At 37.1% G+C, this 22,360-nt stretch overlaps 1 protein-coding gene across 1 annotated transcript in view; it reads left to right on the forward strand.

The window, feature by feature from the left end:
• Window positions 1–19,521, forward strand: part of AASDHPPT (aminoadipate-semialdehyde dehydrogenase-phosphopantetheinyl transferase) — a gene marked incomplete at its 5' end in the record, with an annotated part of 27,426 nt that extends 7,905 nt beyond the window's left edge. Inside the window, 4 exons of the mRNA XM_010173371.1 lie at window positions 9,068–9,189; window positions 9,674–9,835; window positions 16,033–16,110; window positions 19,369–19,521. Coding sequence (XP_010171673.1) covers window positions 9,068–9,189; window positions 9,674–9,835; window positions 16,033–16,110; window positions 19,369–19,521 — 515 coding nt within the window. The remainder of the gene's footprint in view (window positions 1–9,067; window positions 9,190–9,673; window positions 9,836–16,032; window positions 16,111–19,368) is intronic.
• Between the last annotated feature and the right edge of the window lie 2,839 nt (window positions 19,522–22,360).

The raw sequence follows: 22,360 nt of genomic DNA on the forward strand, positions 1-22,360 counted from the left end.
TGCTGTTCTGACAAAATTAAATGATTGCTTTAACTGTTTGATATGTTCTATAATGGAAAACTGATTAAAATGCCATTTTAATGGGGTAATTTACCTTTTTTACTGAAATATTGTGGCTACCTAGAGCTCTGCTAGCTGTGGTCATACAACCTCTTGGAAAGAGCTTAAGTGAGTTAAAGGTATAACCATTGACATAGACTAGTTAAGAAAGGGTTTCTTATTTTATTACTGCTCATTATCTTTTTTGCTACTACCATTTAGTTATAAGTAAGTACATTTCCTTAAAAGAATTTGGAGTTCCTGAATCATCCAAGTGATTAAGACCCCAAATATTTTAAATACTTTTATTTTCTCTACGCAGAAGCAAGCTAAAACCACGCACTTGCACCCAGGTGTGATTATGGCAGTAAGCTCTTCAATGACATGTATATATTGCCATTGAATGTTTGGCATAGAAAGAACACGTAAAAGTATACTGGAGTCTGAAAAAAATTTGAGAGGATCTGGCATTTTTTTTTGTATTTTCAGAACAAATAACAAAAAGCATGTGTCTGTTGCACACTGTACACTGCCTCTCTGTAAGATGATCAGATGTGAGGTAACCAGTTAATAGCCAGCTTGTGACTTTTCTTCAGTTTTTTTAATCTGAGCCATACTTGTGTCAAAATTGCCATTTCTCCTGTGCAGTTTTGGAGGTAGAGCTATCTAATCTATTATGTTTCTTTATTTTGTTTACCATTGACTATTAGGGCAGCTTGCTTAAATATTCATCGCTGCTGTCAGACCCAATCACAGTGATGCGATCGGCACCTTAGCAGTTTCTCTAATATTGCAAAGACTTAACAATTCTAACTGCAGAGAAAATACCAGACAGTATCAAACTATGTCAGTCTTTTTATGACTTTTTCCATTTTTACAGTCTGGGAAACGTTGAGTAATTCAAAGGAGGCAACCTCAGATTTTCTGACGACTTAAAGTTAGTGCTGCTTCTCTGAGTTATGCCAAGATAAAACATATCATCAGTAGTTACATGGTGAGAATGGATGTTTAACATATATATCACTGGGAGAATTGTGGGATACTGGCAGGAAGTAGAGAGGTCACAGAATGCAAATCCAATTTCCAATTCACACTAAAGCTGTGTGAGCTAATAGATTTAAAAAACATGCTTTGTTAATTTTCTATCTGATTCTTTTAAGTTAGTCATTTATCTAGCTAATGATTTGGCTTGTGTTGTCTGTTTCTAAACATCTGTGCAAGGGTTAGTTGATATTAATAAACAATTAGGACTTGGGCATCTGTTGCAGAAGAAATGTTTTCTCTGTGTTGGTTCACGTTGGTTTCCATTAGAGATAGTAAAAAATGATCAAATATGGCTTGTGTCCTACACCAAAAGGATTGCCACACCAAGAGTCCAGGACTCAAAACATATTCATCCTATACAGTTTGTTAGTTTGCAGGATTTATAGCTAGCCTGTGTTTCACATTATTAAGTAGATTTGTCTGTTGATACTTCAGTTGCTCATTTTGCAAGGTAGTATGTTTCGCATGGTCACTTTACCCATTTGCTATCTGAAAGTAATTTAATATGTATTGATTAGATATTAGTTCTTCATCACTGACCTGTTCCTTTTATGTAGTTCAAGGCAGTTAGGAATCTGTTAGCATTCTGGGGTTTGGGGTTTTTTTATTTGTTTGGGGCTTTTTTCAGGCAATTAGTCGATCAATGAGCTGTCAGTAGTAGCTTTTTAGATTTCAATTTCCATAGTTTTGGATGTAGATCACAATATAAGCCAGTTAGTTTTTATCTGACCAAAACATTTTGAAGACTGCAGAACTGGTAAAAACTGAAGTGAGGAAGGTCAGTCATCTGCTCTTCTCACTATTTTTGAGAAGGCTTGTCATGGTTTTAATAACTTCAGGTACAACAGGACAGTTACTGTCTTTAAGTACATTGTATTACCAAAGCTGACTTATGATTGACCTGATGTTTGTAATAGTGTAAACAAAATACCAATATGAAGATGTCTCTGTTAGTCCTCTGAATAGTGATCTTCACTATTAATAGCATCATAATTTACATGTGTCTTACTTCTGATTGTCTTTTATCTTCCTACAAATGCAACTTGTTTGGCTTTTTTATCAGGTAGAAAAATGGGGAAAAATTAGCCTGTATTTATCTACTATTTCTAAAGCATTTTCTCAAATAGGACTAGAGAATATAGTAAGTTTTCTTATTCTTCATTTCTCTGTCTTTTTAAAATCAATCTTTTGTATCTGAGCTGAGGTTTTGCTGTTTTACAGGGAAAACACAAAGCAGAATTTTGACCTAGAAATTACAAAACATTAATAAAATACCCAGTTGTCTTTGCAGTGGAAAAGATGGCATTATATATTTCAGTGTAAATAGTTTGTGCAAAAAAAATCCAAAATGCACATGCATATGCACACACAGGTATGTGCACACTTAACAGTATGCAGCATGTTTACTTTCCAGGTTTAATACTGTACTCTTTAGTATCACTCACTATTTCTTCTCCTCACTCTTCCTGAAATTTTCAGGGTATTGTGTATTTTTAATTTAATGAAGAAACAACTTTTTGTTTAGATTTAAAAAAAAAAAACCAACCCAAACCAGACAAAAGCCCCCCCCAAAAAACCCAGCTGCATAGAAGACAAGTTGCTGTGTCCAGCTTTGGAGCCCTCAGCACAAGAAGGACACGTACCTGTTGGATTGTGTCCAGAGCAGGGTCACAAAAATGCTCCGAGGGCTGGAGCACCTCTCCTGTGAGGACAGGCTGAGAGAGTTGGGGCTGTTCAGCCTGGAGAAGAGAAGGCTCCAGGGGGACCTTGTAGCGGCCTTCCAGTACCTGAAAGGTGTCCATAAGAAAGCTGGAACTGTTCACAAGGGCATGTAGCAATAGGACGAGGGCAAATGGTTTTAAACTAGAAAAGGGCAGATTTAGGTTGGATATTAGGAAAAAGTTCTTCAATATGAGGGTGGTAGATCATTGGAACAGGTTGCCCAGAGAGGTAGTGGAGGCCCCATCCCTGCAGATATTCAAGGTCAGGCTTGATGGGGCTCTGAGCAACCTGCTCTAGTAAAGATGTCCCTGCTCACTGCAAGGGGATTCGACTAGATGACCTTTCAAGGTCCCTTTCAACCCAATACATTCTATGATTCTGTATTTTTAAGGATCTAACGTGCTTTAAAGTTTATTAGCAGGGAATAATAGCTGTGTGTATATATATATAAAAGAAATAATTTGTCTTCACAGCTGTGTTAGTTTTACATTTAATTTTCTCTGTGAACTACTCTGGTTTCAAGTCTGTGTTATGATGTAATAGGTGTGTGAGGCTCAAGTGTCCATGGATTAAGATCACTGAAAATATATCTTGGTCTCAAGGCTAACATCTCTAGCTACTCTTATAAATATCAAACTAATTTGGACACCAGCTGGAGGAAATGGTCAGAGATTTGCTGGATGCCTTTCCTCTCTTGGATACTGTTCCCTAAGAAGGGAGTTAATGAGTGTTACACGAAGGAGACAGAGCTCTAAAGGACTTTGGAAGTTAGGACACTGAATAGCTAAACAGTCTGTCACTTCTGTTCTAATGCAGATGAACACATAGGTTTGTATTTGTTAGATCATCGGATGCTGGGACAAATTGTTGTCAGTTCATTGGATATTATGAAAAGAAGCTGTAGTATGTTTTAGTTAAATTTATTAGTTTCCTAGCTGACTCTCTTGCTTTTCAGTAACATGACCCAATGTAAAAAAACAAAAACCAAACCCCAAAAACCAAACAAACACTTCCAATATTTAGAGGTTGTCATACTCTATAACAGATTCTTCAGGTGTGGAGTTTACAGTAGACTAGAAAAATGCTTTTAGGATTTTAGCTATTTTGAACAAATGCAAAGAGAATGAATGTGCAACAGTTTGTATAAAGGTAAGAAAAGGAGTGAACTGTGAAAACACATACAAATGAAAATGTATTTTCAAATGAGAGAAAAGGAGCAATATAATTCTGCTCAATATTAAACAGAATTAAAATTTGTTTCCCACTTTCTCTCGAAAAGAAGCTATGTAAATTTTGAGTAGTATATTAACTGTAAATTATGAAGTTAAGTGGCATAGGCAATTAAGAAATATTTATGCAAAGCATTGGAAATAGTTTTAAAGTTTACATTGCCAGGAATACTACATTCCAAATGTATAACTGTTAACTTAGATTTTCATAAGGTTTATAGTGAAGTTATTTGGTTGATGACTGAACAGATATATGCATTTCTGAAAAGAAAAAGCCTCTTTATTAATAACATTTTTATAATTGGGTTTCTTTACTAAATAAAAATCTTATTTTTAAGGTATTAATAGAAGATAATTGTGAAAGGAGATATTGTTAGATTTTTGACAGTATTCTTACAGTAATCAATATGCTCAGTTTCAAAGCAAGAAAACTCTCAGCCACGGTGGAGCTTATTTTCATTAATCCCCTCAACCCAGGCAAGTTTGGTTTCATGTTTAATTCAAGAATCTCATCCCTACCATCCCACTCCCTTGTCACATTAATAACTTTTGTGCCAGTAGCTCAGTTTTTTCTGTCTGCTGAAATGCACTCTCTCAACTCCCTGTAGAATCTAAATCAGCATTTTTCTCATTTCTTTTTTTAGAGCCTTTTATCCAGTATTTTCATAGATCTGCTCCTGTCACAGTTTTTATTCTGTTAGAGAAAAACAGCAAACAGTGAGCAGCTCTTCTTTTGAAGAGTTTTAATAGGTGATGGGGATAGGTGTCTTTTCCCATTAATCATAAAGCCATCTGTGGAACAAGCTTCCTGGCTTTCTCTGCTTCCAACTACACTTATTTTTCAAATCTCATATAAAAACATACCTTGTCTCTCTTATGTATTGCCAAAATCACAAAATTGAATTTATTCAATTTCAGTGATGAACCCCTGCCTAGATAGATGCTTGACCAATCAGATAAATATTGTGCAATTTCCTGATGCTCAACAAATTAAATCAGTAATTTACATGCATATTTTTTCTGAAGTGCACACATTGTGTGTTACAGGAATCTCACTTTGCCACTGAGATGGACAGGATTAGCGTAAGTATATTGCATTTATTGGAATCAGAATCTAAATTCTAATTATTCAGAAGCTGTAAATCTGACTTACAAGAAGGAGTATTTGAAATGCAGTTTTCAATTAAATTTTTCCACATAGTTGTATCCCCAGCTAATTTTTCAGCTCAACGTTTAAGTGCTTTTTTGAATAACCCTGAACACCGGGAAAGGAATGCTGGATGATATTAGCAAGAGCTCAGTACTGTGTACCCAGCTATGTGGTGTCTGCTCTGGAGCTTGTTAGTTTAGGGATGTTCAGAAGCACAGAGAGATCAAATGTGTGGTTTTCTACAACCTGTATAGGCATGTCATAAAGGAATCTTTTTTTCTTTACTGCTGCAAGTTAAGTAAGAAACAGTGGTACAATTACGTAAGTTTCAATGAGTATCTGGCCTTATCATCGTTCATTGAAAGCGTAAAGATAGAAAGTATTCCTGGAGGTATTTGAATTATACTTGTGCATTACAATAAAAGCATTTGGTGCTTCAGATAATGTTTTTCAAGTTTTTACTGTAAATTTTTATCATGCTTCTCCAGTTCATAGATCTTTTTTTAGAGAACTTTCTTAGAATTTGCTTATAGAAAAATACTAAAGTTTGTGTGCATTAAGGATTTGAGAGCATTTGTGTACCAGAATTCCACCTGCATAAATACATACATCTACACTGCAGCCAAATTACTCTTAGAAAATGGGTATCATCTCATAGAGAAGAAGAAACCACAGCACAGTAAAGTGCAGGTACAAAATTCATATTTGTGGTGAGTATGTTTGAGGCTTTTTTGCTCAAAGTAAAAGCAAAAAAGGTTGCATTTAAGAGAAGACTTTCTACTGCTTCTAGTTTTATCCCTTCATCATCCCCCAGGTTGTGAGAGACATGGAAACATTGAGGAGGGTTTAGTGAAGGGCCACTAAGGTGATTAGAGGGTTGGGGAACTTGACCTATGTAGAAATGTTGATGAAATTGAGTTTGTTGAGCCTGAAGAGGGGAAAGTTCTGAGGAGGGGAATCTAATCACGGTTTCTCTGAAGGGTGGCTGTAGAGATGGTGTAGGTAGCTGGCTTCATGGAGGGTGCACAGGGACAGGGCAAAAGGCAACAGGCTCAGGTTTCTTCGGGGCAAATTCTGTCTCAATAAAAAAAACAAACAAAACAATTCTTTACCATAAGAACAGTTGAACACTGGAATTCTTCACTGTGAGGGTGGTCAGACACTGGAACAGGTTGCCCAGAGAAGCTGTGGATGCCCCCTCCCTGGAAGTGTTCAAGGTCAGGCTGGATGAGGCTTTGAGCAACCTGGTCTAGTGGAAGGTGTCCCTGCTGATGGCAGGGGGGTTGGAACTAGATGATCTTTAAGGTCCCTTCCAATCCTAACTATTCTATGTTTCTATGAATAAGTTGCCCAGAGAAGGGATGAAAGAGACTGCTCAACAGGGCCACAAGTAACCTAACATAAGGCTTTGTTTTCAACAGAAGATTGGACCAGATGGTCTCCAGAGGTCCTTTCCAACCTAATTTTTTCTATGATTCTGTGAATCTGTCTGTCTCTATATTCAAGCAAATACAGAGAAATGGACTAGGTGGGCTGTTGTACTGCTAGTAGCCTGTGGAGGATAATACTTCTGGCTCCTCTAATCTGATCTGTTCCTCAGAGCAAAGCACCTGCAGTGTATTAAGAAGGAAATGGGACGGGAGGGCAGTTCAGGACAAAGGAGTACCTGAACTTTTCAGAGAAGGGATTTGATGGATACTGCAATGGAGGTGAAAGTACTGTGTAAACTTGAACACGAGCATCAAGACGGGTAGCTGAACAGTTGAAGAAACGTAGGACAAAAAAGGGATAAGTTAGGAGTGAGTGTGGTAGCATATGGGTTTGATATATGCTTGGTATACTAAGTAGTTTGTGTGTATTCACCATGTGTAATAAGGTTTGGATGGAGGAAGGTCTGACAATGCAGGAGGCACTGTACACCTCTAGGTGCTGAAGGTAGTGTAGTGTGGATAATCTGTCTTCTCTGGTAAAGTGAATAGCCGTGGGTTACTGAAAGCAAGAGAACTCTCTGAAGGTAATAGAGGAAGAAGGGTACCAGGACATTCTTGAGTGTTTTGTAGTTTGAGTTGCCTGAAGAGGCTTGTGCCTCACCACTGTTGGCTTAAATACATGAGAGAAGAGAAAAAAAACTAAGTGAATTATTTGGAGAAGGTGTTAACACAGTTCTTTGATCATTAAATGGGCCATATACACTCAGAGAGATGAAAGACAATAACCTTTCTCCAAGTTGAACAATTTTTTTTTGTTACTTCTCATTGTTTCAGAGAAGTTGGATTGTCTAAGTAGGTGGATATTCCATTTGCCTTGGTAATCCATCAAAACATACTTGACATTGTTGTTGCTTTTGTTTTTCAGTATTATAATTTTCTCCAGAGAGGAAGGTTAATTCTGTCCTTAGATTGTTCTGGATCATTCCATTAGCTGACTACTGCAACTGTCAACAAAACTTCTCTCTTAAGATGTTTTCTTCACTTTAGTCTATATAAGAAATTGAGGACATCTCTGAAATGTCACTGCCATGTCTCCTGTAAGGTGTACAGTATGTCAGATTATACTTTGCAGTATGATCAGGAATCTGTCAGAAAACCTGAGTGTGTGCTTTAGTGTGACATTGGTTCATTCAGATCAATTATTACTGCTAATGTTTTTATATAGTGCTTAAATATCTGTAGAAGACAACCACTTTATAGAGAAGGGTTAATCCCCTTATCCCTGGTTTAACATGGGGAGCACTAGTGTAGAGGAGGGAAGTTCCTTGCCTGTGGTCACTCACAGAATTAGTGGCAGAGGGTTAGAATCTCTGTCTTCATTAAGCTGTTATTTAGTGATGGGTTCCTAAAAGCAGTGTGGTATTGGGAGGGGAGACTATGTTTTGGATTAAATACAGCTAATATTTTCTTTTTAATAAGAACATTGCATACCTCTGAAAAAAATTTGTCTCAATATGTGGAATTGTCTCTATCCAGACTTTTATTATCCCTACTAAAGAAAGTAGATTGCTTTCTGACATTATCTGTTTAGCCAGCTGTAAGCCCTGTTGGACAGATTGCATGGTATGCTGATTAATGACACAGGCCACGGGTGATTACCCAAGCATGTAATAATGTCTACAGCTTCCAATGTGTTATAAAAATTCCATGATCAATACAACCACGTAGTCTGTAGTGTCTTCTGCAAAGTAAATTTAGACTAGTGGGGAAAAGTGGTGTAGCCCTTGAAGAGCTACTGCAGTGCTGCACAAGTGTGCTTATTTTTAGAGGCTTAAATTTAATCTAAAGATTTTAAGGTTTGGGGTTTATTTTGTTTTGTTTTTTTCCTTCAGTATCTTTCTAACTGTGATTATGGGCATCTTCCTACCCCCATTTTTCTTCCAGAATAAATAAAAAAAAAAACCTTAATAAGCATATGATAAATTTGGAAGATTGTGTTTCTACGTGTGCTTTAAAAAGTGTTTCATATCTCAGCATCTAAGGGCAGGAGGCAGAATAGCTTGCTGAGTTCTGGCAAACAGCATGCTATTTTATAAAATGTTACTAGATCAAACTGGCAGATATCAAAGACTGTATATGCTGCTTTTCAATGTAATTTTTTTAAAGATAAAATCAGCACTGGTTAAATTCTTTCCTTTTTAGAGAATGCTGAAAATACATAATATGTTTGACTTTCATTTTGCAGTGCAGTAATTCTGCTGTAGGAATGGGGTTTTTCCATACTGTGTCCCGAACAGTCATCAGCGTCGCAGTTTCGAGGCGATATAAATTCAGATTGTTGAGCAGAGTTGGTTAATATTTTTTTTTTTCTAGAGCAATAACGTGAGGTAATTAATTTTCTTAATATTACTACTCTGTTAAAATTTCTGTAAATATCTCTTTCTAATTTACAGGTAGTAGCTCAATTCCAAATTTCTTTCGCATCATGAATCGACAGTTTACTGAAATAGAGTGGAATGTAATTAAGTCCATGAGTAATGAATGGATGCAGCTGGATATGTTTCATCGTCACTGGGTAATACTTTTTTTTCTATTTAAAGACTGCAATGCTATAACTTGCACTTTTGATATATTTTGTTATTTTTTCATTATGGTAAAATTGTATACTTTTTATAGTTCATGTAGGGGTAATATTTTAGTGGATTTTATATTTCAGTGATTTTTTTTTAATGTCAGAATAACTTTGAGAACAATAGTACAGCTGATATTTCTAGGGATTTATAACTAGCTTTAAACACATACCCAGAACAAGGTAGAGTTCATACCTGTATGTGCCACTAGGTCATTCTGGTTGTGTGTTCATTATAATGCAGCAAGTTAAGCTAGATATTAACAACGCTGATAACTTTTTCTCTTGATAATTGCATCTGTCTACCATCACATTTACAGTAGGATAAGTCTTAAATTTATTTGATCTACATTGTCTGCTCAGAAGTAATGTTTATAGAACAGTTTGAAAGCAGCCAGTATGAATAAAATACATTTGTTCTGTGTTTTAGGCCTTAAAGGAAAGCTTCTTAAAAGCTATTGGAGTTGGAATTGGCTTTAATTTGCAAAGAATTGAATTTAATGTGTCCCCATTGCAACTGGAAATAGGGAAGGTGTATAAAGAGACAAAAATGCTTCTGGATGGAGATGAAGAAGACGACTGGACATTTGAGGTAAGAAATATTCAGATTTATTTTTTTCTATAACGATAAACAGCCTCAACACCCCATAGCTGCATTGCACGTTTGATTTTTTTTAATTGCACCTTCACACCTTTATTCTGTATAACCACACTGAACACACATAAATCAAAACTTAGGATATAAATCCACAATATTTTCAAGTATTTTTGATTATTGCAAAAACACCTCTGAGATATATTCATTATAATGGCTTTTTTTTTTTTTGTTCCTGAGAATATTTCTTGTACTCTGTGAAATTCATCCTAGGGCATGCAGGAAGTTCACTGAAGCATATTCATACCTGATTTCTGAACAATGTCTAAGATTTTAAAGTTCTTCATTAGTTGGTCTAGAATGGGACTAGTGATTAACTAACCCCATTTGTTAGTGTTTATGTGTGGTGGTTTCACTTGGCTAGCAGCCAAACACAGCCATTCGCTCGCTCCCCTCCATCAAGGGGACAGGGCAGGGAACTGAGGGCAAGGCTAAGGAGACTTGTAGGTTGAGATATTTAATATTTGAAATAAAATAATAATTATATCAATAATAGTAATAAAATATGCAAATGAATGATACACAGTGTAATTGCTCACCACCTGCTGACCAAGCCCGGCCCATTCTCAGATAACGATCCCGGAGGAGCGACAATCCTGAAACTGAAACTGCAATCCCGGAAGAGTGAGTCCAATCGATCCCTGAGAGAATCCCCAGCTTTCCAGTCAACCCTTATTAATATACTAGACATGACAGAGTATGATATGGAATATCTCATTGGCATATCCACATGCCAATTTTGGGTTTTGCTAATCACTATACTCCCCCCTCCCCCCCAGTAGTCATTTGCACTTGCAGACTAGAAAAACACAAAGCCCTTAGACCTCCCGCACTCTTCTCCCGGGTAACGGGTGACAGACAAGAGGAAATGGCTGCAAGTTGCACCAGAGGAGGTTTAGATTGGATATTATGAAAAATTTCTTCACAGAAGGGGTTGTCAAACATTGGAACAGGCTGCCCAGGGAAGTGGTGGAGTCACCATCCCTGGCAGTATTTAAAAGACGTGTAGATGAGGTGCTTAGGGACATGGTTTAGAGGTGAGATTGGTAGTGATGGGTTAATGGTTGGACTTGATCTTAAAGAGGTCTTTTCCAATCACTGTGATTCTATGAATATCCCATTGGCATATCCAAATGCCAGTTTAGCTTATTCATTGAAATATTCCTCGCCCCCCTTGGATCTTGCACTTGTAGGCTAACAAAACATTAAGTCCTTCAACTTTCAGTGACAAAAATGAAAACATAGGTATATTATCAACAGTTAATAAATCCCATGCTGAAACCAAGACACAACACTATTCTAGCTACTGAAAAGAAATCTAACTCTGTCCCAGCTAAAAACCAGAACATTATGTTAAACATTTGAAATGGAGGAGATGTCTTCAGCTCCTTTGAGCTTTTTATCCATACAAACTGGTAGAAACGTGCTTTTGTGGGTTTGGAATTACAGTATGGTGTGGGAATGGAGAGACACAAAAAGCTTGCCTTTGCTTAATTGAAACATTAGTTTGGGCTCAATCTTCTATCCAAGTGTTGGGTTTTGGGATTTTGTTTGGTTTTCCTTCTTGAAAGTTGTTGAAACTTATCACTAAAACTTCTGTCTTGTCAGATTTGGTAGAAAATGATCAATAACATCTAATGTAGTTTAAAGGGTGTAGGGAGAAAGAACTGATAAGGACATGGTTTAGTGGTGGACTTGGTAGTGTTAACGGTTGGACTTGATGGTCTTAAGAGTATTTTTCAACATAAACAATTCTATGATTCTATACAATCATCTCAAATGATTTAATTACCCTAAGAAACCAAGCTTTAAAAAAAAATAAATAAATCACAATATCGTTCTCTACACCTCAGAGGCACGTTCAAGTCAACCACTTAAAGAAAGAAATGCAAAAGACATTGTGACTTTAAAATTGTCTCTAAAGGGCACCTTGTTCCAGTTTACTCTAAGTTTGTGCAGCTGATATATAGCTGACAAGCAATTCAGAGGTTACTACTTTGCAATTTCACAAAGTAGTCAAGCATGCTTTTCAGGAAGAGTGCTCAGTTTCCATTATGCATTCACTTACATTTTGAAAATCTCGACGTTGTTGGACACAGCTGTTCCAGTAGAGCTTGTCTAAATTACCAGTTTCTTGTGTATGCTTGTTGCGTGTCGTATACAAACTACAAGTATGGTATGCGTGTAGTATACAAACTACATGTATGGTATGCATGTAGTAAAAAAGAATGAATGTACCGGTAACATTTAACTTGTAGCATGAGTTGGCCTCTTCACAGTTGATTCCTTTCAGTGTTTCTAGCCACATTTGATTTTGTGTTATTTTAGTAAGTCTACCCATGCTAAATCAACTCTCTTAGTGATATTGTCATACTCTCTAGAAATTGAGTATGTAATGAAATTCACTAGTTGGAATTACAGACTGGCAGAAGAAAATCTTAGGAAAGACTGTGACACACCTTGTAACAGAAAGCTTTCTGTATGAATGCTAACAGTGTACCACTGCCAAGGAAGCAGCTATGTCTTTCAGTTGACTTCTAGAACTCCTAATTTTGGTCTTTGACATGTCTGTGGTTGATTGACTGAAATAGCCTGAAGATGATGATATAGATAGCTCCCTGTATTGCTTAATGCTTTATAATTATTTCATTTTTCCTTATTACTTAGGAATTACTGCTAGAAGCTTAATTAAATTTTTGTGAGGAATGTCTCCTCTTCCATGCCTGCCCCCTTGCTTCCCAAGAGCGCAGCCTTATAACAAGGCAGATGGTAGTATCTCAAATAAAGGATTTATTATCAAGTTTAATTTAAATACAAGCTCAATTGGGATATAATTTCATTTAATTACCAACATTTATTAAAATTAAATTGAAAAAAATAATTAGTTTTTCAGTTACCAATCCCCAACTGAAAATTAAGTATCGCTTTAGTTTTTTGTCTTCTCTCAAGATTCTTTTAATTTTGTGCCTGTTTTCTTACTTAGATAAATCTTTTTTTGGAAGCTTCCCCTTCCCCCACTACCAAAAATGGCCCCCCCACCTCCCACAAACCCAGCACAGTATGCATGCACATTACTTCCAGAATATGAATTTCAAACTGAGATTTCCTGGGTCAATTTGAAACATGTTTAGTAATTGGTATTGGTGTGCAACTGTAATGTTGAGTCTTTCACTGTCAGTAAGAGAAGTTAATCCTGTTACACTGTCAGGAATAAACAGGAATGAAAACTTTTACTTCTAAAACTGGCTAATCCGACCGGATTCACACAGCAATCAGTTCTGCTGGCTGGTCAGGTGCAGTTCCCTCATAATCTGTCTGTTGTTGAATGAATCCAGAATGATTTGAATCCCAGACACATCATTCTGCTGAGCCTTTGAAATGAGGTCATTGTAAGTCTCAGTGTGCCTGTAGCTTGAACAGCTCTAGAAACAATTTGCTTCTGTGCAGAGAAAAACAAATTTTGATCTGTTATGTTTTCTGGCTTATAGAGAGGCATCTTAACAAAACAAAGGGAGAGGGATTCCTGCATGGTTGTCTTTCTATTTTTGTTTAATCATCTATTTCCATTTAAGAAATTGGATTTATTTTATAAGCTGGTATGGGAGTGTCTCCATATGAATAGGGAAGCAAGCTGATTCACTTTTTTTTATGGTTTCAGTGTATTTCATTAGCTCCATACCTTAAGGTTTTTGCTGACCACTAGCCAGGAAAGATGTCCTTCCCTTCTGTATTTGTTTTGGATTTAAGTTTCTCTGAAGCAGCAAAGATAAGATGAAGGGCATAGTTTGTTATGTTTTATTTTAAGATGTTGATCTGTGAACTCTTTTGTGATCATAGTGGATACGTGAAGTTGGAACCTTCTAAATGGATTATCCATGGGGCAGGGTCTCTGCAGGGGAATGATCCCTGTTAAATACAGCTTTGAGCTGATAAAAAAATATTAACAATATGTAAAAGACTTTATAATATATTTATAGTTGCAGAAACAGGAAGTAATACATAAGTTCATTTCACAAAAAGAAACTTCTGTGCATTTAGCTGAAAGCTGTAACACAATAGTTTGCGGACTTCTGACTACAGATGTAGGCCACTGCTGAATGCACTGTCCTCTGTTCTCATCAGTCTTTAACCTCTTGGACATGCAAAAAATGAAAGAAGGGGAAAATGAAGTGATAGAGAACTGAATGTAGTAATTTTTCCATTTAGACAAGCACAAAACACTGCCACACTAGAATTACATAAATTGTTTATCAACACTTGGTCAAACATCTAATTTCTGTAGTCTTTTTTATTTTTAAGGCACTTATAGAATGTGCCAGTTGTGTATAAATGGTTAGATTTCATCAAACTTGAGGTAGTATTCTTTATGCTTGATTTATTTTCAGTCTTGTACCCTAGTAAAGGAACGGAAAACCTGGTAAAATACTTAGTAGTAAGTACTTCTGTAGCTCTTACAGTCATGGGAAATACCACTTATGCTGCAGACTTGTTAGTGTTTCTCATGTGCATTAAGTATTTCTCCTAGACAGAATTGAAGTATTAGTTTTCTTACTAGTGCTTTCCAGAAAGGTAAAACAACATGAGCCTGATGTTTTGTTTCTAAGCAGGTGAGAGAGACAAAGTTCATTGCTAGATCTGTCAAATAGACACAGTTTTGGTGCTGAAGAGATGAAAGTAGAAACACAGTTCTACTCCCACAGCAGCATCTAGCTCCCAAGACACCCACTTCTTTCCCAGTAAAGTCCCCAATGTTATAGTTGTGCTGCTGTTACACATGGCTGGAGCAGCTGCTGTCTGGGCTGAGTTGGACTGAGATCATCTGAGCTGAGCATCTTGGCACTTTTTTGACATTCAAGGCTGTTTGGGAATCACAGAAATTGTATCCCTGCAACTGAAATCTTTGGAAATCCTATGTAGTAGGTGAACTGTAGAGAAGCCTAATGCAGACTGACAACATTGTTTTAAGAGACATTTTGCTTAGATTAAAAGGGGAAAAAAAAGGCAACCAACAACCTGTCAGAGGAAACAGAACATCATGATGCTTTATAATACAGTGCAGTCAGAGTATTTCCCAAGGAAGTGGAAATTGAAAGTTCAGTCATACCTCCCAGGAAAATATCCAGACTAATAGCTGATTTTCAGATTAATGGTGACATCTAAATGTTGAGGTGATATCTAAATGTTGAGGTGATATCTAAATTATTGATTTTTCTAGATAAAATTCTTCTTATTATTGATTTCCATTTTAGAAAGCTTGTGCAGGAATTATGTGAATTTTTTTGGATAAAGAAACAAGGAAAACATTCCCCCCTCCCCCTTTAAGTATATATTTAAAAAAAACCAGAGGATTATGTCTTTACTATAAAATAAACATTATTCAGAAACAGTATATAAAAGTGTTTTTTTCTGAAATTAATTGTTTAGGATGAATTCTTAACCTTTCTAGAGGAAAACACTTTTAAACAAAACTATTAAATAGATAAACTAATATATAGTTATGCATCTAAAAACATTTTTTGAGGAAAATTGATTTGTATTTCCACAGAGCAGTGCTGAGACTGCCGTGTCTGAAATTTGAAATTGTGATCTTAAATAGGGTCTGAAACCAAGAGTGAGAGAGTCATTGGTTTATGTTTATACTTACATCGTTGTTTTACAGAATATCTTCCAGAACTACACCTCATTGGAAGACAGATAGTAAAATGGGTTATATGGCTTGTGAATTAAGAGGGACTGGTTAAGGAATGCTGAGATCACAAGCTTGAATATAACTATCTACAAATGTGTGAGATGATGGTAACATAGAGTAATCAGTTCAGCCCTGCTAAGTTTTTAAGGGACTGGTAAAGGAATGCTGGGATCACAAGCTTGAATATAAATATCTACAAATGTGTGAGATTATGGTAACCTAGAGTAATCAGTTCAGCCCTGCTAAGTTTTTAATATATCGGCTTCCTTGAGATCTCCAACAAAACTGCTGAAAAGGACTATTGCTTTTTGAATGTCATTATTTGAAAAGTATTTTAAATTATGTTCTGACATTGTTCTGAACCATATTCTAAACATTTATATAGTCTTTGCTGGAAAGAGAGTAAAGAAAATGCATTTACATTACCATTTTTCATCTTTACTAGGAGACCCGGTTAGATGACCATCATCATGTTGCAGTGGCTCTTGGGAAACAGGAAGGATATGGACAGAAGCATTCTGATGTAAGAAATTGTGAAATGTTTTCAGGTCTTGGTAACTTATCACCTGAACATAAACTTAGTCTGATGCTGTAGCTAAAGTGTGTTATCTCAGATGCAGGGCCAAGGAGAAAACTTATCTTGAGCACAGTATTAACCAGATTGTTACTGAACTGTTACCTCTAGTTCTGTTGTGTCTATTTCAGGAAAGGTCTGGGAAGGAGAAATTATTTCAGAGGACAGCAACAGATAACGTCAAATCTGCAATGTATATGTTACAGCATCGAGTGTGTTCATTCAAGAGAAAATTAAGTTATTTTTGTCACAGCCTACTAGTACTCATGTGGGAAAGATGGTTTTCACAGAGGGAAATGGAGACATTGAACCAATCTGGACTGCTAAACTAGTACGGCACTTCACCACGTTGATCTTAATGGTGAACTGTCAGTGCGTGTATCCCAGAACAGATCCATCTCTCAAACACCATTATGACAAGATAACCCTTGAGACAAGTGACAACAACCAACAGATGGGAAGAACAGCAGTGTTAGTCTTCATTCCATGTGGTCTCTCTGTTGACAGAAGCAACAAAGCTACTTAAAAGCTTTTCAGGATTTTCTATGTAATTTAAGAAAGACCTGTGTCATGGAGATAGCAATAAAAGTCAAATTTGAGGCAGACTGGCAAGCTGTAGCCGAAATAACCAGACATTCAGCAAAGGAAAGTGTGACAAATTAATTACCTGGTTTGTCTGTGGTGTTTTAGTTGCTCACAAGAAAATAGGTTAGTTGTTTTCTGGTTTTTAGATACAAAGAATCTGCCAGGAACTAGGGGGAAAAAAAAACAAAACAAAACAAAAACAAAAAACCCAAACAAACCCCAAACAATTAGTATCTGGATAGATAAAAGGATGAAGGTGGTCGTGAACACATCTATCATGGTCTGTATTCATGGATAACACAGAGAGGGAGACCTTTTAGCTAGTGTTGGTTAGATTAAAAAAAGAGGTATATACTACCTCTGAGGATTTACTGTGGTAGATCAGTGCTCAAATATTCTTTAAGAAAATATGTGCATTCTGTTCCCAGTGGGGCTGCATATCATCCTTCCTACAGGAATACAGGTAAATGGGAGTTTGAGGTAAAAAGAATGTGACCATTATTTCTAAAGACAATTACCGAAGTATTCTACAAAAATCCTGGATTTTTAAGTATTGCCCTTCACCATCACTGTCACACACCTTAAAATTATCATAGAAAGAATAGGCACAGTATCAAGAGTTACGATGAAAAGTCTTTGAATCAAGAAAAGTCTCAAAGGCATACTTGTCCACTGGCTAAATCTGTGATGACCTATATTTCATTAGCTCAATTCACTGAAAAAAAGGTCACTTTAAATAGGACAAGTGAGAATTCTGTGACTCCCTAATATGGAAGTGAAAATTTCTGTACTTGCATTATGCCTTTTCAGGACTCGTTCTAACAGGAATGTGGAGGAAATGAAAGTGGCCGCCTCTCTTTCTAACAGAACTCTTAGAAAGGATTGTGTGTATTGCTTGATGAGTTGAGAGGAAAAGGTGTTCTTCATCTTAGTTTAAAAAAAATTGAGTGTGTAAACATTATGCAATTACTTCAAGATTACTTGTTTCTGTTCCCTCTCTGCTATCACAGGAGTAATTCGTTATGTCCTGTTGCAGAACATGTAATTTCAGTGAGCTTTCTTCCCAACCTGATAGCAAGTACCTACAATTCACAACAAAGACCAGTTGTTGCTTTAAAGTACTATGATTTAAATTCTCTAGCATTAAGAATCTTAACAAAATGTTTGCTGGTGATTATTATATGCTTGGAGAGGCAGAACATTTATCTGCACTCTTACCTAGATCTAGACAGTTATCTGAGGCACGTCTCAACAAAAGATTGCTGAGTTTATAGCTTTTTAATTCCTATGTGGGCTATAAAATATATTTTTGTCTATAATTTGTTAAATTTCACAGGACTTGCGATGAATTCAGTCAGAGCACGCTCTTGTCTTAAGACAAGCATGTGCTGAAGCTCAAACTAGATCTGTTAACAATCTACTCGGCTCTGGGGCTCAGTTCATATTTGGTTTGCATCTGTGATGTCACTTGCATGGCTCTAGGCACAGTTCCTGCAGGTTTACCTATCTCCCAAATGTCAGATGAACAGGAACCTCTCAATGCTGTGTCACTTGTGTTAGGATACAAAGTGACAGGCAGCTCCATTAACTGTTACTTTCAGTCACTGGACAGCCTTGAGTCTTCTTGTGCTGTTACAACAAACACAGAGCGTTTTGTTGTCTCTCCATTTATTCCTAACAGTAGTTTGCTTCAAACACTGAAGCAGAGAATAAACATTTTAGCTTTTCATCTATTTACTGATCTACCTTCATTGATGTGACAGGAAGGGATAACAAAATTAACAAAATGGGCCTTAAGTGGGGTCACCTCTAGCGCTTGCATATAAGCAAGCAGGTGCCTACAAGACACCATTATGGACAAATCCCCCAAACCCTCTTCAGGAACTCAACATGCTGGGGTGCCTCTCTAAAGTGCCTGCACACAGTATAGGGAATAAACATGATGACTTAGACATCTGTGTGCAGTTGCAGGGCTACAGTCTTTTTGGGATCATGGAGACATGGTGAAATGGCAATTTATGTGGCTGTACTATCTGCCCTGCTGTTTGGAAAGATTTACACTTGCAGATAGCATACAGCAGGCTACACAGTAACGTGTGCTCAAAAAACCTGAACCCTTTTTACTTTCAAATGTGATTTTTCTTGAAGTCACAGAACTAACACAGAGACTGTGACACTGTCATCTCCAATTTGTCAGTCTGCACTTAATCTGGATTTAACAGAATTGTGGGTTGATTGTGACCACTTTTGTCCATAAGTAGCATGAGTTTGAGAGAATTCAATAATTATGTCTGCTGGAGAAGGAAGTACAGTTTGGGTTTGTTGGTGGGTTTTTCCTTCCAGATTTAAACACTCATTCTCTGGTATTTGCAGCATTCTCTGTCCCTTATTCTTTCATTTTTTCTGAACTGAATTTTAAAGGAAAACTTACTTTTTCTCTATGGCCTGTTACATGCTTCTATTAGTTACTGTATAGCCTAAATTAGGGCAGTGGCATTGGTGTCAACTGGAATATTTTCTTTATTCTTCAGTAAGCAATGAGTAGTTTAAAGGACAGGGAATATTGCAGGAAGAAAATTGAGATTTATTGATTCATGTAATACTAATATGTGTTTTCCTTAGGTATGTTCAGTGGAGCCTCACCAACCACAGTTTACATTATTGACTTTCGAAGATTTAGTTGCATCTGGAATTCCAGTCACACCTGAGGATTCTGCATATTGGGATAATTTTTGTTCTAAGCAGGAGAGTCCAGTGAAACAGAGTTCACATTGAAGATAAGAATGCTTATAAAAAAAGAAAACTGACAGTTTTTATGCTGTTACTCTGTGTAATTCAGAGTATGGGAATAAGTACACATGTGTAAATGGAACATGTTTTTCCTTACTTAAACTAACAGTCTGATTTTTACGTTTTTAAAACTGACGTGTAGGAGGAGAGGCTGAAATCGCTTGGATTATTCAGCCCAGAGAAGAGGAGATCTCATCACAGTCTATAACTTCCTCACAAGGGGAAGAGGAGGGGCGGGCCCTGATCTCTCCTTCCTGGTGACCAACAATAGGACCAGGGGAAATGCCAGGAAGATGTGCCAGGGGAGGTTTAGGCTGGACGTTAGGAAAAGGTTCTTCACCCAGAGGGTGGTGGAGCACTGGAACAGGCTCCCCAGGGAGGTGGTCATGGCACCAAGCCTGACAGGAATTGGACTTGATGATCCTTGTGGGTCCCTTCCAACTCACAACATTCTGTGAATATCTTGAGGACGATGCATGTTTCCTCACTGAAGGAATTCTAAGTGAAAAGTTTAAGCTAATGGTTTTTTGCTTCTCCATGCTTGTGGTTCTTACACCTCAGTAATTACCCGTGCTGGGAACATGGAGCAGAGCTACAATAAAATCGTTGATTAGTCAACAAGTGTTTAATGTATAAAAATCTGTTTCCATACTTCATTTATGCTGAAGCTTGAATAATGATACTGCTTTTTCTCTTACAAAAATAATAGTTTGATTGTTAGATGGATGAATAAAGCCAGAAGAATTGGTACAAATCCTTTTGTTGTTATTATATGGTGCAAGTGTTTGTACACCCCTTTGTATTTGTGTAATAGGAGGCCAAAGAAGCCTGAATTTTAGTAGTCCTGGAACTACATCCAGGTGTGCAAAACTGGTTTGAGGCAGGGAATTAACTTATAAGTCATTCATATCCTTTCCACTTACAATCTTTGTGAATTAAAGCTTCCTCTGTGTAACGTAGGATTTGATTTTTAACAGTTCTTTTTGTATTTTTTTCCCTCAGCAACAGAAATGAGCCAAACAGCAGTTCGATTTTCTTAGTCTTGCTTTTACATCTGTACTGTCCTAGACACTAAGTTATGAGGGGAAGAAATAAACAAACAAAAAAACTATTTACTTTTTTCCAAATAGCCTCATAACATCTGAAGACATAATATTTTGTTGTCTTACAGTGAATTAAATTTTCTGGAGAAGATCTCTACGTCTTGAGTGCATGTTTTGCCAATTGACGGGGCTGGCAAAAAGGACGCAGACACCAGCAGAGTGCTAGGAACAAACTTATTTTACTCTAGTTTAAAACAAGGGAAAAAGGAAGAATAAGCCAGGTACTGAGTTAAAAAGGGTAATGCACCTAATCATTACCACAAAAGAGAAAGCACAGTGATTAAACGTCACCAATTGCCCAAATACTTACCATCACCCACATCCTGTACCTCAGCTGGGCAGCCACGTCACAGCGAAGGATTTGCAGAGCCTTTCCCCAGCTATTGGGAAGTCCTGTGCAGTGCGTCCACTCGTAGGTGAGGTCTCCATCTTTGCTGTGAGAGGGTCCTGCTTTTATACAGTCTAACAGACAAATTACGGAGACAGAAAGGCATGGTAACCTCTGGTGGGGAAGTTTCACTTCACATGGGCACATCCTGTATTTGGCCAGGATCCGAGTTATGTCTGAGAAGATACTGTTTTGGTGTTCTGCACCTGGCTTTGAATTGTAGGAGTGAAAGTCTCACAGTCTTAATTCATGCTGATGTCATACAGGCTGGGAAAAGAATCTCACAGTCACGTTTCATGCTACTGTAATACAGGTTGGGAAGTTCACTCAGAAGTCGACTTTAAGGCTTGTAATTTAAGCCTTTATATGTCAGTGCACCTTTAGAATATATCCTGTTCTTTTTCAAAACAAATCCTATTTTGTGCCATTACCTTTCTATAATCATAGATACATTATGGTCTGTCTAAACGTAAGGAAGCATACTGAACAGAGTAAGTCATGCTGAATGGAATTATTTTCACAATTAAAAAGAGTTCATTTCTGTCCTGCAGTTAAACATCGGTCTTCAGGGAATTTGGGTTTGTGTACAACTTGGCTGCACCCTGTATTCTGACTAAAGGACAATCTACTTGCGCTGTAAAAATTGAAGTCGTGCCTCATTACAAAGATAAAGAAAAGGTTTAGAGAGAGAAGGATGAGAGTTTTACAATATTATACAAGCTTTTGGAGTTTTGCTGTAGATAATTCTGAATTCAAATATGTTGTTAAACACTCCTTCTTCTACCAGTTCTTATTAATTTGTTTCCGTTTCAATGACTCTTCCATCTTGCATGCTAATCATAGTTATTGGTGGTTTGGTGTTTTCCTCCAAAACTGCAAATCAGCGAAGCTGTGACTTCTCTCCAGACTCCACAGGGGTTAAATTAGATGTTCAGTAACTTCAAATCTAAAGTTGACAGAAATATAGAAAAATTATATATAAATTGTAAATCAAGAATTCCAAACTAGTTTGTAGAGGAAATGCAAGTTGTGATGAATAATTGGTGCTCCATGGAGGCCAGAAAAAACTATTCAGTGGATATGTAATGGTATCATTTACTGGGAAAGAATATTTTTAGCTGATTCAGTTGACTCCATCTTATTCTGTTCTACCTGAAGTGTGTTATAATCCCAGATGGGCAAGCACATGACTTGTTCTGCCACAGGTTTTGGAAGTCTGCAGAGTAAGGAGGCTTATTCAGAGTGCGAGGGGCAGGAGACTACTGGGCTCCATGGCTGGCTGGCTGTTAAATAGCCAAGTACATGCCATTCCTCACCAGTCACCGAGGACCCC

This window comes from Antrostomus carolinensis, unplaced genomic scaffold (genome assembly GCF_000700745.2).
Source record: "Antrostomus carolinensis isolate BGI_N321 unplaced genomic scaffold, ASM70074v2 scaffold12620, whole genome shotgun sequence".
NCBI classification, from domain to species: Eukaryota; Metazoa; Chordata; class Aves; order Caprimulgiformes; family Caprimulgidae; genus Antrostomus; species Antrostomus carolinensis.